Source organism: Mauremys mutica, chromosome 4 (genome assembly GCF_020497125.1).
Source record: "Mauremys mutica isolate MM-2020 ecotype Southern chromosome 4, ASM2049712v1, whole genome shotgun sequence".
Classification (NCBI taxonomy): Eukaryota; Metazoa; Chordata; order Testudines; family Geoemydidae; genus Mauremys; species Mauremys mutica.
In genome coordinates, this window is record NC_059075.1 from 73209339 (window position 1) to 73226984 (window position 17646).

General features: G+C 43.6%; 1 protein-coding gene across 1 annotated transcript in view; it reads right to left on the minus strand.

Annotated features, from left to right (window-relative positions):
- CREB3L1 (cAMP responsive element binding protein 3 like 1) overlaps positions 1–14766 on the minus strand; it is a 115972-nt gene extending 101206 nt beyond the window's left edge. The window contains exon 1 of the mRNA XM_045016429.1: positions 14725–14766. Coding sequence (XP_044872364.1) covers positions 14725–14763 — 39 coding nt within the window. The 5' untranslated portion in view covers positions 14764–14766. The remainder of the gene's footprint in view (positions 1–14724) is intronic.
- Positions 14767–17646: the final 2880 nt, after the last annotated feature.

Genomic DNA, 17646 nt, shown 5'->3' on the forward strand with positions numbered 1-17646 from the left:
ATTCTGATGGTATTTTGCGTAATGCCTACACTTACAAGAACAGTTGATGCAGGCTGATGCTTCCAAGGCACCTTTGAACAGCTCAGATGGAATATCATCAGGTCCAACAGCATGTCCATTCTGTAACTTTTGGGTGGCCTTTTGTACTTCCGAGTGATGAAGGATCAGCGTTCATCCCTGGATCTGCAACTGTTCAGTTTGCCAGATCACATAGCTCTAGACAGACATCTGCAGGTCCATGGTTCAGCATGCTTTCAGAATTTGTCATCTATCTGTTCAGGAGTTCATCCGTCGATGAGTAGGGAGATCCATCTTGTTTCATAATGAGGATATAAGTTTGTTTATGGTTGCCAGACAGGTGCATGACGACTCTGTAGGCAGGACGCAGATTCTTGTTCTTTAGGCCATCCTCTGCTTCGTCAGCCAGGCAGCTGACATAGATCTTATGTCATGTTTTGCCATGGCCTGGAAAATGCCAGTCAGATGTTTACATTATTGGACATCTCCCTGCTTACATACATCTGCCTCTTTTGCTAATATATGAAACACCTCTTCAGAAAGCCATGATTTCTTGTACAACTATCTGAAGCCAATTATTCCAGTGATTGCGTGTAATATAGCATATACCATTCTAGGCAATCTCCACAGTCTGAGAGGATATTGAGGTTGCGTAGGTGATCCTTAACACCCTGTGTGTATTTCATGGCTCAACAGGCTCCTCAGAAAGAAGCTGAACATTGTAGCGTTAGTGGACATCTGGCTTGCGAGGAGTGGAAAGATGCATTGAGAGCTGAGCAACAACTAGTCTATGGTCTGAGTTTGCTGGTGCTTCTGCGACATTGAAAATATGGTGAGATGAGGCTGTGATCAGTTTTCTTCAGGGCACATCCCCTATTTGAAAGCTAGGTTCACCAATGGTTATTAAGGCAGCTAAACCATGAGCCCATAACAGACAAGTCCTTGGCTGCAGACAATGTCAAAAGCAAGGTAGTAGTGTCATTTGTGGAACCTGAACTAAAGGGACCTATCACAGTTTCATACCCAGTTCTATTGCAGCCATTCACAGCATTGAAATCTCTGAGCACTAACAGTGTGTCATGTGATAGAGTTGTGGCACACTGATTTATACTAATATACCCATCATTCCTCAGTGATTCTAATTTATGTACCATTTCTATATTATGAAATCCCCAGTGCAGTCTGAGCATCATTTCAAGGAAATATATCTACTATCATAGACTACTTACAAATTGTCATTAGACATCAGACATTACATTAGACAAGCATTTGCTGTTAGAAGCACGTCACATACTAAGGTAACAGCCAGGTGACTGTCTGTCTGAGTCACATCTCTATAACAAGGCACTTTATAGCTCCCATCACCATAGTATCTCAGCAGCTTAATCCTACAAACCCATGTGTTAGAGCATCTGCCTAACTCTAAGGAAATCCTTCTTTTTAGGAAAGCTAATACCTTATACTGAGATACTTTTGTTTCCATAATATAATCCAACATTACAAAGGGAAATGGCATGTTTTGAAAAAACAAAACAAAACAGTAATCATTGATACAGTGATTTGCATCCATAGATTTTACAATAGTGCCTACGTGTCACTTTCCCTTTATTTACATAAGGGAAAAATAGACAGAGAAATCCAGTGAAGTGGATCTCACACAAAGCAAGTTGATGGTAAAAATAGGATTTGAATCTAGATCTCCTCATTTCCATAAAGTTTTGCGATTCCCTGCTGCCTGTCTGAAATGCAGCATTTCAGAATACGCAATCCCTTTCAGTGCTTAAACCTATGTCCTATGTCACTACATGATGCTGTAAGTATCCTTGTGCCACAAGAACTGGATGAAGAGAAGGGGTAGGGGAAGCAACAAGCTATCTTCAGGAGAGCTGCAATAGATGGGAGACATACCCACTCCAACTTTAGTCTAACTAGCAGAGGTAACAACAGTAATGTGGACGTGGTGGAATGGCCTTTTGCATGGGCCAGTCACCTGATTACAAGCCCACTGGGAATCCTGGGGCGCATACTCAGATTGCTAGGCCATGCTGAAGCCTGTGCCAGCATGTCTACACTACTGTTGTTAGCTATCTGTACTAACTAGATTAAAGCTATCACAGGTATGCCTACCTATGCTACAATCACAACTCCACTTGCTGTTTAGACATGGGTTCATGGTGCCCTAGGCATCAGTACCAAATCCTTTAAATAGATTTTACAGTCTCTTTTGGGTGTCTGATGAAGCTAACATATCTTTGCTGTCTGAAGAGGCATCCCTATCTGTAAGAACGTAGTTGCAATTGTAAATACCAAACTGTATTAAATCCCACCCTCCTTCCCATGGCCGGATTACACATAAGATGTTAAGCAAGTAGGAATCACTAAGCAGTGGCTCCAAAATACATATTCAAATGTCATGGTGATGAGTGTGGCATAAGCATTTCCTAGACAGTCATCATGAAGTCACTGCCACAGCAGCAGAAATATGAAACATTTAGAAGTTAAAAACAAAGATTTCAATATCTGATTTTTTAAGAGTAAAACTGAGCAGTTGCAACCCAATTCTCTTTGGACAATAATGTATACCAATGCAAAGTGAGTGCAAAATGTTACCAAATCAGAAGGATAGAGTTTTATACCCACTTTGCATTTCACTTTGCACTGGTGAAAATGACTATACCAGGAGCAGGGCAACAGTCAGTTGGGCTACTAGAGTACAGCCTTGACTTAGTTTCTCCTTTCTGATAGATCATAAATGGGGAGGCAATTTGGTATCTAGTAGGGCTGTTGATTAATCACAGTTAACTCATGTGATTAACTCAAAAAATTAATTGCGATTAAAAAAATCATAATTAATCACAGTTGTAATTGATGTTAATCAATAGAATACCAATTGAAATGTATTAAATATTTTTTGATTTTTTTATATTTTCAAATATATTGATTTCAATTACAACACAGAACACAAAGTGTACACTGCTCACTTTATATTATTTTTATTACAAATATTTGCACTAAAAATGATAAAAGAAATGGTATTTTCCAGTTCACCTCATACAAGTACTGTAGTGCAATCTCTTTATTGTGAAAATGGAATTTACAAATATAGATTTTTTTTGTTACATAACTGCACTCCAAAACCAAACAATGCAAAACTTTACAGCCTACAAGTCCACTCAGTCCTACTTCTTGTACAGCCAATCACTAAGACAAACAAGTTTGTTTACATTTGCGGGAGATAATGCTACTCACTTGTTATTTACGTCACCTGAAAGTGAGAACAGGCATTCACATGGGACTTTTGTAGCCGGCGTCGCAAGGTATTTACATACTAGATGCTCTAAAGATTCCTACGTCCCTCCATGCTTCAGCCACCATTCTAGAGGACATGCTTCCATGCTGATGATGATAGTTAAAAAAATAATGTGTTAATTCAATTTGTGATTGAACTCCTTGGGGGAGAATTGTATGTCTCCAGATCTGTTTTATTGGCATTCTGCCATATATTTCATGTTATAGTAGTCTCGGATGATGACTCAGCACATGTTCATTTTAAGAACACTTTCGCTGCAGATTTGACAAAACGCGAAGAAGGTACCAATGTGAGATTTCTAAAGAGAGCTACAGCACTCGACCCAAAGCTTAAGAATCTGAAGTGCCTTCCAAAATTTGAGAGGGATGAGATGTGGAGCATGCTTTCAGAAGTCTTAAAAGACCAACACTCTGAGGCAGAAACTACAGAAAAAGAAAATCAACCTTCTGCTGGTGGCATCGGGCTCAAATTATGAAAATGAACATGTGTCAGTCCACATTGCTTTGGATTGTTATTGAGCAGAACCTGTCATCAGCATGGACACATGTCCACTGGAATGATGGATGAAGCATGAAGGGACGTATGAATCTTTAGCACATCTGGTATGTATATATCTTGCGACGCCGGCTGCAACAGTGCCATGTGAATGCCTGTTCTCACTTTCAGGTGACACTGTGAACAAGAAGCAGGCAGCATTATCTCCTGCAAATGTAAACAAACTTGTTTGTCTGAGCAATTGGCTGAATAATAAATAGGACTGAGTGGACTTGTAGGATATAAAGTTTTACATTGTTTTATTTTTAAATGAAGTTATTTTTGTACATATTTCTACATTTTTAAGTTCAACTTTCATTTTAAAGAGATAACACTACAGTATTTGTATTAGGTAAATTGAAAAATACTATCTCTTGTTTTTTATAGTGCAAATATTTGTAATAAAAATAAATATAAAGTGAGCACTGTTCATTTTGTATTCTGTGTTGTAATTTAAATAAATATATTTGAAAATGTAGAAAGCATCCAAAAATATTTAAATAAATGGTGTTCTATCATTGTTTAACAGTGTGATTAATAGCGTGATTAATCACGATTAATTTTTTTAATTGTGCGATTAATCACTATTTTTTTAATCGCTTGACAGCCCTAGTATCTACATGTGGTATATACCACATGCACAGGATCTATCTAGAAAAGGATGGTTCAAAGAGAGCACGTTGCCTTTAGCCCTTCATTCTTAGCCCCTGGGAAGAGTAAAAAGGGCGGGTTCCAGCAATTTAGTTGTCCCAGGAATATGTTAATCTCTTCGCAGGCTTCAGTCCAGATTTTTTTCCTTGCTCACATGTCTATTATATTAAACAGAGCTTCTGTCTTCCTGAACATGTAAACATCATGGTGCTTACGAGACTGAAATAGCAATGCATTGTCATTGCTGTGTGGTTGCTGACTGGCTTTCTGACCTTCAGGCATGGCTACACTTGCAGATGTAGAGCGCTTTGAGTTAAACCAGCCTTCGGAGAGCGCAGTAGGGAAAGCACTGCAGTCTGTTCACACTGACAGCTTCAAGCGCACTGGCGTGGCCACATTTGCGGCACTTGCAGCAGCATTGGGAGCAGTACATTATGGGCAGCTATCCCGGCATGCAAGTGACCGCAACGTGCTTTTCAAATGGGGTGGGGTGGGGTGTGACAGGGAGTGTGTTGTGTGTATGTGGAGGGAGAGAGAGTGGGTTTGGGGGGGGGCTGAAAGCATGTCAGCATGCTCTCTTGTGAGTTCAGAGAGCAGCAGACCCCCATCTCCCCCCGTCTCTCTCTCTCTCTCTCTCTCACACACACACACACACACACACACACACAGAGTAATGGTTGATTTGTCTCAGAACAGATAAGCAGCCGGCTGTCAGAAATGGAGCTTTCAAAGGGCACTTCCGCATTCCTAGAGTGATTCAAAACAATGACAAGAGTGGACACTTGACTTTAGGGGATTATGGGACATTTCCAGAGGCCGATCAGAGCGCAATAATGCAACACCTCGTTCACACTGGCAACGCAGCGCTCCAGCGGGGGCGCAGCAAATGTTATTCCTCTCACCGAGGTGGAGTGCCAGGAGCACTCTAGCTGCGGAGTCAGGGCGCTCCACATGCCTTGCCAGTGTGGACGGGGAGTGAGCTAGTGCGCACGGGGCTCCTTTATTGCACTGTAACTCGCAAGTGTAGCCAAGCCCTTCAAACGTCAATCAATCAGAAATCACGGATGCAGGGGAAAAAATATATATATACACGACAGGTCATTCCAGGATGGGGAAATAGCCTATATGGAATGATGGGAGAAGGAGTGAGAAATCAAGAATTCTGCACTTTAGATCAGAGATCAGTTAGCTCAGATCAAAAATAATTTGGATCAGAGGTGGAGGTCAGTAGAGATAAAAGACCTTTTGAATTACAAACAGGGGGACCAGAGATCAGAGAATTTGGGTAAGAACTGTAAGTGTCTGGAGATGTGCAATGGGATTATACATAGAGGGATATTTGCTTCCCTCTCTACTGCTGTTCAAACAGCAAAGGAAATGTCTTAGATGATGACCTTTAAATAGAAAGGGTGGAATATTAGAAAGAGAAGGTTCCATGGGATGGGGGTCATGAATGATACTTGGGGAACGCATTCAGATATGGTGATGGGTGCAACTTAACTGCTTAACCAGATAGATAGTGGCAGACTGGTAGCTGGAAGATGGCAATTAGAGTTGGGCAGCTGAAGAGAAAGGGAGAGACATAAATAAAAGGACAATGACAGCAGCAGGGCACCCATCAGGCATGGGAATAAGATTGGTAAAATCCAAAGAAGAATGGAGAGTAGGAAATAGAGTAAATTGTATGAGATCAGTGACCAGACAGTGAAAGTTAGCTGCAGAAAGGGAAAGAGAGAGAGAGATTAAGAAAACAAAAACAAAAACAGAACCAGGGAGAAAGTGAGAATAGAGAGAGAGGAAAGCAGACTGTGCAATACACCTGAAAAGATAAGTGAGTTCCAAGCTACCATATCTTTCACTGCAGTGAATGTTTGGAAGATGTATTGCTGCCTGAGACAGGTTATGGTAAGAAATGGGGTTTACACATGGAGGGATCTTCTTTCCTCTCTACTGCCAGTCAACCAAAATATGTAATGTTTTGGATGATGCCTCTTTTGCAATTGAAGGAACCTACAGTGTACCATGGATTTTACAATGAGGTTTGGGACGGGGGAGATGGCTCACCCTTGTTTTGGAATGTTTTCAATATTTTAAAGGTGTGTGTGTGTGGTTTGTTTATATCAAACAAATTTTACAAAATTCTGATAAACATTCAGCATCAGACTTTTTATAGAATGATTATAAAAAACACTGCCTACCTTACTGTTCTCTTTCCCCGTTTATCTCCTATGTTTTGATTTATCTTTTCTGCAGAATTTAAACAATTGTAACCATTTCTTTGTAATATAGTTTTAGAATCACTGAAGTCTCTTATTTGTTATTTTCTCTCCTGTTCTCTTGCCTCCCAATTTTTTTTCTCTTCCCCCCCCCACCCCGCCCCAATTTTCTCCTGTAGTCTCCCTCATTTCTTCTGGAACTGTTTTCTTTCACCTCTCTTTTGCCTATATTTTTCTCTTCTACCTCCTCTAATGTGTTTTCCTTCCTTGCTTCCAGTTTGAATTTCACCTTTAATTACTCCCTCCCTCTAGTCTCTCCTCCCCCATAACATGTCTGCCGTTTCCTCTTTTCTTATTCCTTCCCCTGCTTTCCATCTCACCTGATCTCCTCTGGACCCCCCCCCCCATCCTCTACTCCTATTCTTTCCTCACACCCTATTTTCTGTCTCTACTCCTGCCTCTAGCCCATTGTCCATATCATCCCAGGTGCCCTCACAACCCCAATTTCCCCATTTTCCTCTGCTTCCTTCCACCTCTACTGCCCTTCAGTTTTCCCATTTCCTCTCTTCTGCCCTGTACCAATCAGTTTCCCCCCGTTTACCCCTCTCTTCTCCAATCCTTGCTGTCTACACTGTCCCCCTACCTGGGGTTGACCTTGCCTAATTTTACCATGAGGTAAAACTAAAGTGCCTTGTCTTCACTGTTTTTACCATGGGATAGCTCATGTGCGTTAGGTACCCTGAGGCAAAAAATGCAGCTTTTTTAGCAGTAAAGGCAAGGCCAGGGAGAACGAGAGGAAGGGGGAACATAGGCTGAGGATGAATGGGGAGTTTGGGCCATTTCCTGGACCTTGCCAGATGGAGCACGGGAGTGGGATGTCCTTCATGGCTCAGTATGTGGGGAATCTCAGCTGGGGGGGTTGGGTGATGAAAGTGAGTAACATGTGTGTGAGTTGGGTAGTTACAGTTAGGTTGAGAGTAAGAGGGAATATCAGTTGGGGTGACAATTGCTGGGAAATGGTAGGGAGTGATATTAGGCAGGTGGCAGTTGGGGAGTATGGAGCGCCAGTGGGGGTGACAGGAAGTGACAGTTGGAGGGGACAACTGGAGCTGGGGGATTGACATTTCAGGGGTGGAAGAGCTGGCAGATATTGACAGTTGCAGGCAATATATGGGGGAGACAACATGTGACAGTGAATTATAGTTGGTCAACTGGGAATAATAGAGAATGAGTGTTGGGGCATGGGTAATCAGTAGTGACAGAGAGTGTGCAGGTGGAATTGACAGTTGGGGAGTAGGCAGTAAGTAGGGAAGTGGAGTGGGCAGCTGGGAACCACCACTATTAGTGATATTTGAAAATGGCAGGAGTGACAGTTGGGGACTGGACAGTTGAGAAATAAAATCCAAGAATGATCATTGGGAAGTGAGAAGCTGAAGTCTGACAGGAAAATGTAGTTGGGGATAGCACTATGGGAGGGTGACAGTTGGGTGTGACAGCACTTATGACTTCTAGGGATAGTGGCAAGTCGAGCTGGGTAGCTGACAAAAGAAAGGTCTGAAGAGAGTGTAATTACAGCAGCGTGATCCCCTTGAGAAAGAACAGGATTGGGAACAGACCATGACAAAAGGGAATAGGCAATGAGCATTCAGTGTAAACTGTCTGAGAAGAAGTCTGTAAGGAAAATGAGTTGACTCAGTTGAGGAAAACAAAATATTACAGCAGAAGAATGAACCAACAGAATCAGGGAAAATTTGAAACAAACAAAAAGAGAGAGAGAATGAAACAGACTATGATATCCACCTGAGAAGATAAGTGTGTTCCTAGCTATATTTTACTGCAGTGAATGAGGGTGTGTCTATACTACAAATGCTACAGCTGCATAGCATACACACTTACTACAGTGACAGAAGATGTTTTTCCTTCGCTATCGTAAATCCACCCACTTGAGAGATGGTGGCTGGGTTGATGGAAGAATTCTTCGATTGATTTAGCTGGATCTACAGTGTGTGTGGAGGTGGGGGTTAGATGAAGTCTTCACAGCCCTGAGCGAGGTAGCCAGGTTGACCTGTTTTAGGTGTAGGGACCAGGCCTGAGTTGGAATCACTGACTCTCCTATCCTTTATTTAAATGTGAAAATATTATTTATTTGTGTGTTTTGAGGTAGCACCAAAAAGGCCCTAGTCAGATCAGGTCCCCATAGTGATTCAGGTTATTAACACACGAAACACAGTCCTTGCCCTGAAATGTTTACAGTGTAAGACAAAAAGCAGACAAAGGGACAGGGTACAGGATACAAATTGTATGTAAAAGTTAGCAGGGAAATTATATTAGAGACACACGCTGGGTGAGGGAATATCTTTTCTCCTGAAGAAGAGCTCTGTGTAGCTTGAAAGCTTGTCTCTCTCACCAACAAAAGTTGGTCCAACAAAAGATACTACCTCACCCACCTTTTCTCTCTAATATCCTGGGACCAACACAGCTGCAACAATACTGCAAACAAAAAGGGAAGCAGTAGGCATATGACTTTATTTTCCCCCCCACCAAAGACAAGTAACATATGGAGAGTCAAGGAGAGGGAGATCAGTAAAATATATACAACATTGAATACTTACTTTAAAAAAATAAATACACATTGCCTATGCTCTGAATTTGTCTATTGTCAGTCGGCCAATTTTTTGTAGGCCTTTTTTCTCACCCCCTCAGAACCTTAACTTAGGCCTCACTATCCAACCTCAACCATCCACACACTCTTGGGATCAACCACATGAAGTAAGAGTTCTCACCACTTCCCGGAAGGTCAGGGATTTTTTCCAGTTGCTGCACCTTTACAGATATGGGAACTTCCTTTGCAACCTTAGAGAGTGTTCCTCTGCTCATTTCTGCTGACAGACAGATGCACAGAGAGAGCCTTTTAATTAAGAGTGTGGGTTGTATTCTCAATGTGGGGGGCTATGCCTGAGAGTTTTGGTTGAACTTTTGCAAAGAGGAATTTTGTATTTTTATTCTTAAAATAACTAAATAAAAATAAAACATGGTGAATCAATGGGCAACAGTGAAATAGAGGGGAAAATAGGTTGTGTTAAATAAAAATAGAAATTAGGCTGGGTAAAAGTTAAAATTGAAAACTCCAGCAATTTGGAAGTGGGCAGTTGAGGGTAACTTTTATATATAAATATAAAGAAGCTAATGAAATACATATCTAACATTGCCCTGAACTCTGTACTGGTATGTTTTATCACTTTCCCCGACTTTTTCATGTGTCTTTTTAGATTGTAAGATCTTTGGGAAAGGGGCAATGTCTTACGTTTGTACAGCATCTAACACAAAGAGCTCTAATGATTGGGGCCTTTGGATGCTACCAATAAATAATATCCAAAGAAATAATGTCATGGATCAGGAAGGTCATAATCACTCTCTGTAGAGGTCTGTGAGCTCTGTAGTGCACATGGAATATTGTGTTACAGTATTATGAGCAATATGGGTGGGATCCACAAAGGTACCTAGGTGTTGCAATGCTGTGTCAATAGCACCTAACTTCTGCCCCCCCCCGCCATCTTTGCTTGACCCAAAATAACGTTTCCAAGGCATACTGTAGATGTATTTGTGAACCTGTACTTAGCAGTAAAAATAAAAGGAGAAAAAAATCAAGAGACAATAACCAAAAAATACCCCGAGGTAAAACAAATGGCTGTAATCTGGAACAAGTAAGAAACATATACAAAACAGTCTCCACCGTGTCACAAAAAGGACATGACACAGACACCTGCAGAGTCAATGAACAAACACATTTGTGGAAATGACTCCATGAAGAATTCTCCACTGGAGATCATCCATCCTCTTTGCAATCAGAGGCTCGTATACAGTTCACCAGGCTGGCTGGCTGGCATCTGCCTCTAGAAGCTGTGTTCTCCATACCGTATCGGGATAATCAACAAGCATCCAAAAATGATGAATCTTTACCACAGGCATATACAATGATTATGGCCTAAGCAATTAAACGTAAATTAAAAAAAAAACCAAACAAACAACAACAAAAAACACAATTGAAGACAAGTAAGCTGCCAGGCTTGTCAACATCCCAGTCCGTAGCAGGAGGAACAGCAAGAAAATAGAAGCCTTAGTATAATCAGGAATGGTTCACTCAAGGAGGTAACTGTCTAGACTGGCAATACTGCCCCTACGAAATGCTGATTCCACCTCTGATAAAAACCGAGAAACCCAGGAGAACAGAATGAAAATCAGCCTTGACCACTAAGATATCAGCTGAGACCCATGTAAAATTAGTAAAATCAATTAAATGAACAAGTTTTGTTACATGTGCTGCAGTGAGGGAAGAGACAAGACTATTAGAAACAAGATTAGGAATCTTAATGGCAGGGTTATAAACAAGGGGTACAGCAAGCAGCCCTGGGAACTCCAGCCGCCTATCTTGTGTCCTCAGCTTAAAATATCTCCAAGCCTTAAAAAGGCTTTGATAAAAAACAGGTAACACCTCAAAATTGAGGCACCTAGGGTCCAAAAGAAAAAGTTCCTGATCAAAACCCAAACTCCCTACCTACCAAAGAAAAGCAAAGGCCAGTTGCTTCCAAGGAACAGGCTCATCTCCGAACAGTTGCTGCAGAGACTGTAACTGAAAAGTAGTGACTCTGCTCAAAAGATTAATGAGCTATAGACCCACTTCCACAACGGGCAGATACAAAATACTCTGTCTCAGCCAGTGATGGCCATCCCAGAAAAAGTTCATAAACTTTAACTTATGCCACAACATGGAGAAAATTCAATTATAAATGACTAACACCTGCCCTTAGAAGGAGAACTGAGGTACACACCACTTTTGCCTTTGCAACCTCCCCTCCAACTTTTCCATAACTCCCTCCAATTCCAACCCAAAATATCATCCTGTCCCAGCATAATTCCCAGTGCCTTCAAGCCAGTTCAGCTCCACAATAGCCCCATCCCCTGACTATGCCAGTGGGGAGATCACCCAAGGTCCCAGCAGGAGTGTTTCACTCTTCCGCCAATTTATGCAAGCTAAGGAAGCCTGCTAAATAGAGAGCGCTGACATTCAGTCAAAACCTGGACATTGTAATCATGAGTAATTAACACAGTCATATCGTCAGCATATGCAGAGACTATCACCAGAGTACAAGCTGGAACAGGGAAAGAAAGGCATTTACACAGCATGCATAACCGAGGCTTGATGGAAAAAACATACAATAACGCAAACGGTACAACTCTATCTGATTCCCCTACAGAGTACAAAGGGGTGCTCAAAACTCCATTCACCTTAAGTAGACTTTATATATTAACTGAATGCAGGAGACAAACCTGGGCCCAAACCCAAAAGCACAAAGGGTGCAAAACAAATATCCCTGATCTACATAATCAAGGTGTTCTCTCAGTCAAGGGAAATGAACCCAATATTCAAATCAAACATTTTTGAGGCCTAAATCTTTTCCTACTGTGGGATGTAATTATCAAAAATAGGCCTGTTGGGGACAGAAAAGGTCAGATCAAGGATGCATGACTGAACCAATAACAGTTTTCAGTCTATTTGCCAAGGCTTTTGAAAAAAGTTTAGAGTTGGCACAAAGCAGAGACACGGGTCTCCAATTCTACATCTCTCCAAGGTTCCTCTTCTTACACAGAGTAAGAACTGTTTGATATCTGAGTGGCAATATCGTCTCTCTGATGCTTTTCTGAAAAACCTGGAGCAAGTCAGGCCCAGGAAAGGTCCAAACAACCTTAGAAAACTCAGTAGACAAACCATCAATACTAGGTGCCTTCCCTGGAGCAACGCCATTTAGGGCAGAAGTCAATTCTGAGAGTGTCAGCTCCTGTTCAAGTCTGTCTACATCCAATGTTGAGATCCTAGAAAGGTCCTCAAGGAGCCACTAAGTCTCAGATGGTCATATAGGCTCTACCACATACATGTCTGAGAAAAAAAATCCACAGCAAATTTCCTAAACCCCACAGGATCTGAAAGCACTTGGCCTGATGTCATCTTAAAGTGGCCAATCATCTTCCACACCACATGTTTTTCTCCAGGTCAAAGAAAGACTGAGTAGGTGCATCTATTTGAGAAAGGCCCTGAAATCGGGCCCTATCTAACAGGTCCCACAAGAGCTGTTTTTTATATTTCAAGCTGTCATGCAATCCAGCATCAGTAATGCCATGAAAGGCTTTTTCAGGCTCCATGATCCCCAACTCTAACTCCATATTCTGGTGAAGGCTCAGGTTTGTCTGCTATGTGTATTGCTGACAAAAACATTTAAAATTTATGTTACCCACCTCCCACCATTGGTTCAAGGAGAGGAAAAGATCTTTTGAGGCAACCCAGGCTCCCCCAAAATGTGTCCTGAAAGGGAGAATCTTGTAGTATGCGAGTGTTAAAATGCCAGTATGATAACAGTTTTGCATAGAAGGAATAGACAACACAAATAAGACCAAACCATGATTTGAAATCCCAGTAGGGAGAATACAACTAGAATGCAAATGAGAGAAATGATGAGTAAAAACATAAAAACGGTCCAAACAGGCCATTGAGAAAGAGCTGGCACTAGCACTCAACAAGGTGTACTGCTGTGCGTAAGGGTGAAAAATTCACCACACATCAGTCAGGTCAGAAGGCTATAAAAGAGTTGCAAGTTGCTGAGCAGGCAGTGGATGTGGTTCCAAATTCTTCCTATCTAATCTCTGCTTAAGAGTTCAATTAAAATCGCCCCCAAAATTAAAATATCACTTGTCAAACAATTTGTCAAAAGAGCACCCAAGCTCTGAAAAACACACACACACACACACACACACACACACACACACACACACACACACACACACACTAGGAGCACAGACATTAAAACATTGACATTGCTCAAAAGTTGGTTGAACTGTCAATATACAGCCAGGGATAACTTCCTGCACAACCACCAAATCAAGCTTCACCTTGTCCACAAAGAGAATGTCAAGTCCTGCACTTACAGCAGACCCATGGCTCAGAAAAACCTCTTCTCTCCAACCAGCAGGCTAATTAGTTTGGTTACCTGTATCTGTGTGAGTCTCTTGCAAAAATGAAATATCCACCTTTTTCTGGGACGGGTACTCAAAAAGAGCCATTTGTTCTTTTAATGTCCCCGCACGCATTCACATTCAGAAAGCCACATACAAAATTGTCCATCAGACCAGTATTCATCAGAAAAAATAAGAAAAAGACAGACACAGAAACACGCCGTGAACACCTCAAACAAAAATTACCAACTTCTCCAGTATCTATTAATTCCCAACATTTCCATTGTTCAAAGAGATACGCACTTGAAAAAAAATTATGACCAATCTGTACCACTTCTGTTTGTGAAATTCAGACACAGAGAAGCATCTCACAGTAAACTGAGCAAACAAAAACAGATTAAGGTCAGGAAACCAATCTGTCACCTCTACTCCATGTTTCCCTTTAGTCTCATCCAGAAACCTACAAATAGCATCGGAGGTTGTAGATGGGCTCGGCCGAGGCTCGGCCCTCAGTGGGGCATCCCACTGCCTCGCACTAGTTCACTCTGGGCCCAAGCCCTGGGACAGGGCTGGACGGTAAACAAACAGGCAGGGGCTTGGGGCCCTTAGGCGGGGGCTGAGCCAATAGTCCAATAGAAGCCCTGGCCCTAGGTCAGGGCGGGGCAGCAAACACACAGTCAGGAGCTCAGGCCCTTAAGCAGGGGCTGAGCCAGTAGTTCAGTACAAGCCCAGGCCCTAGGTCAGGGCAGGGCAGCAAACACACAGTCTGGTGCGAGGGGGAGACTGCCACCCGTAAGTGGGGTGGCAGGGGGGACGCAGGCTCACCCACTCCACTGCATCCCAGCCCGGGGCCCTAGCAATGGCAGGAGACTCGCTGTTGCATCAGTGGGGATCCTGAGTGCAACACACTGACATTGGTTCTGGCCCTGCTGTGGCCAGGCCAGGGTCGGCTGCCCCTGGGCTACTTCCGGACTCCCCCTCGTAAGGTACCTGGGTTTGGCTGGCATCCTTGGCGGTTCCCAGCACCATCGGTTCCTCCGGGTAACTAGCGAAGGGTAGGCTCGGCTCCTCGGGGTAGCTAGCGAGGGGTAAGCGCGGCTCCTCCTTGGGGTAGCTGGCAAGGGGTAGGCTCGGCTGGCCTGGCCAGTCATCGGGTCGGCTGCGGCTGGCCAGCGTCCTCTAACCTGGAGCTAGGCCACAGACATCTTGCCTCTCCAGCGGCTTGCTTTTAACGGAGCTTTGCAGCAGGGCTTTTCTACTTCCTGTCCTGCACCGTGACCTCTGTGGGGCGGGTACAGGATCCACTGGCTCTGCCCACATTGGTGCTAGGGGAGGCTCATCCCTCAGCGGGGCTGTGGGGTATCCCACCGCCTCGCTACAGAGGTATATACCACCTCTTTCAGGGAGTTCAGGACCCACAGAATCTGACTTTTTCATTCCCTACACACTCAGATTCAGAAGCCCTACCAACCTCAAGGGGGGAATGTCAAAGAGACTGGAGGGAGGGGACTGCTGGGACCGATTGGGCAAAACTTGAGAATTCTCCATGCCCCCAACCAAAGAACCACCGTCAACAGTGTGCTTCCCAACTGCACAGAGCAAACTAGCCTGCTTTGCAGGACCTTCAGAAACTGGAGCCTTCTCCACCTTCAGTAGCTGTTTTGTGCTGTAAGGCTTTGCCAGAAAGTCAGAATCCTGAGCCCAGGCCACAGATGCCATAGCAACAGGCTCAGACTGAGAGGCCACTGAGTCAGGAGCCACAGAACAAATAATACCATCTTTGCAGGTTGTAAAGGGGGACTAGTTCCCCAGAATCAACATTCCCAGAGACACCTGGAGTCTGTTGGGACCCAGTCTCTGCCACAGCCACCTCATGCTGTGCTTTACTCTCAGAAACGCCCACATTCCCAGGCATAGGGTGAACATTCCCAGGGACAGCCTGCCTCTTCTCAGGGTACTGATTAACTGAACGTGTCACCCTCCCACAACAAAAACAGGCCATGTTCTCAGTTACAACAAACACTATGTAGTCACTTTCCTCAATCCTATACTTCAGGGAAACTTTTAACACTTCGTAAGCATTGTTTACTATCTCATAAACCTGCCTATGAAGGATGAGACATGCTGAACCTCTGGGGCTTTACAGCCCAAAGGAATCCTCCTAGAAGGGCTAGTGATAATCACCATAACTTGCCAGGTCTCTAGATAGTGACTTTAACTGCAGGTGTTGGGAGGGGCACAAAGGGACACACCCACCCCACAGAACAATCCTCTCCACAGCCACCTGCTCAACAAGGCTAAAGGGCTTGGCTACACTTACAAATTTGCAGCGCTGCAGCAGGGTGTGAAAACGCACCCTCTCCAGCGCTGCAAATTGCGGCGCTGCAAAGCGCCAGTGTAGTCAAAGCCCCAGCGCTGGGAGCGCGGCTCCCAGCGCTGTCCGTTATTCCCCACAGGGAGGTGGAGTACGGACAGCGCTGGGAGAGCTCTCTCCCAGCGCTGGCGCTTTGACTACACTTAGCGCTTCAAAGCACTGCCGCGGCAGCGCTTTGAAGTGTAAGTGTAGCCAAAGCCTAAGAGAGACAACAAACACAATAGTGTTGATCATGGAAAAAGCAGTTCTCACATTTTTAAACCCAGTCACCTTCCCCAGAGCTAGAACATCCTACTCGACAGAGGCAGAGTCTGGAAGCAAAATCCACAACCCATGATTATGGGTGAAGCCCTCAGGATCCACAACAATCTGAGGCCTCTGTTCCCTTTGGCTGGCCATGTAAGCCCAGAAGGCAGACAAAAGTCTGCTAAAACAAAATAAGCCCTGAAATTATACCCACAACCACAAAACTAAAACACAAAAAAACAAACCCCACTTGCCCAACAGAAAGAAACAGAGAAAACAGCAAAGCACACCCACTCTCAGACATGTTCCCAAACACTTCCACAATCCTCTAAGTAAGTAGTCCAGTGGTTAGGGCACCTATGTGGGAGTTGAGGGACCCTGAATCCAGACCCCCTTCTTCAACCCTCTCTCATTATTTAGCCACAGTGGAATAGCTTAAACGGGAGAGATAGAAGGAGCCCCACATCAGAATATCCCATAGCTCAGTGGTTGCAGTAGGTAGAAAATGTTCAAATCCTTTTGTCCCATCAAGCAGAGGGGCAAATTGAAACTAGGTCTCCCATGTTCCAGATGAGTGCGCTAGCCCCTAGGTTAAAAGTTATAACAGGACACCTCTTCCAGACAGATTCTGAATGGAACCTCATGAGCCGGGCAGCCTCTGAACATGCCTGCCAGGTCCAATCCTATATGCGACTTATGCCCACAAATGCCTATCTGTCCCAACTGATGAATCACTCTGGGGCTTAGTTGGGAGATAGGCGTCCAGATGCCTAGAGGGGTGCAGCAGTGCGTATGCTCAGAGGTAGAGACATAGGCACCTAGGGAATTTTTTCTTTGAAAACGTAGGTCTCTACAGGGTTTGGCAGGAGTTTTGTGGATTTCACTGGAGCCAAAACTGTGACGTAGGTGCCTAAACCTGAGACTTAGGTGCCTAAGTCTTTTTGCAGATCTAGGCCTATGTTGCCAAAAAGATATTAACAAGCTGAAGGCTGTTCAGAGAAGAATAACAAAAATAATCAGGAAACTGGAAGGGATGACTGTCGAAGAACGATAAGAGCTACATATGTCTCTTTTTCCTAAGAGATTAATAAAGAGGAACATGCTAAGAATCAACACATATTCCAAAAGAGAAGAATTATGTAGTCCCTTTTCCTGCCCAGTACAGATGAGGAGTCCTGTGTGTATTAACATACGGTAGAAAGTGATGAGCTGGACAGAGAGCACAGGGTACTTCTAGCCTCCATTAATGGGATGTTGCTGTGCAGCTGCCAAGTTCCTCAGGTCTTGCAGCA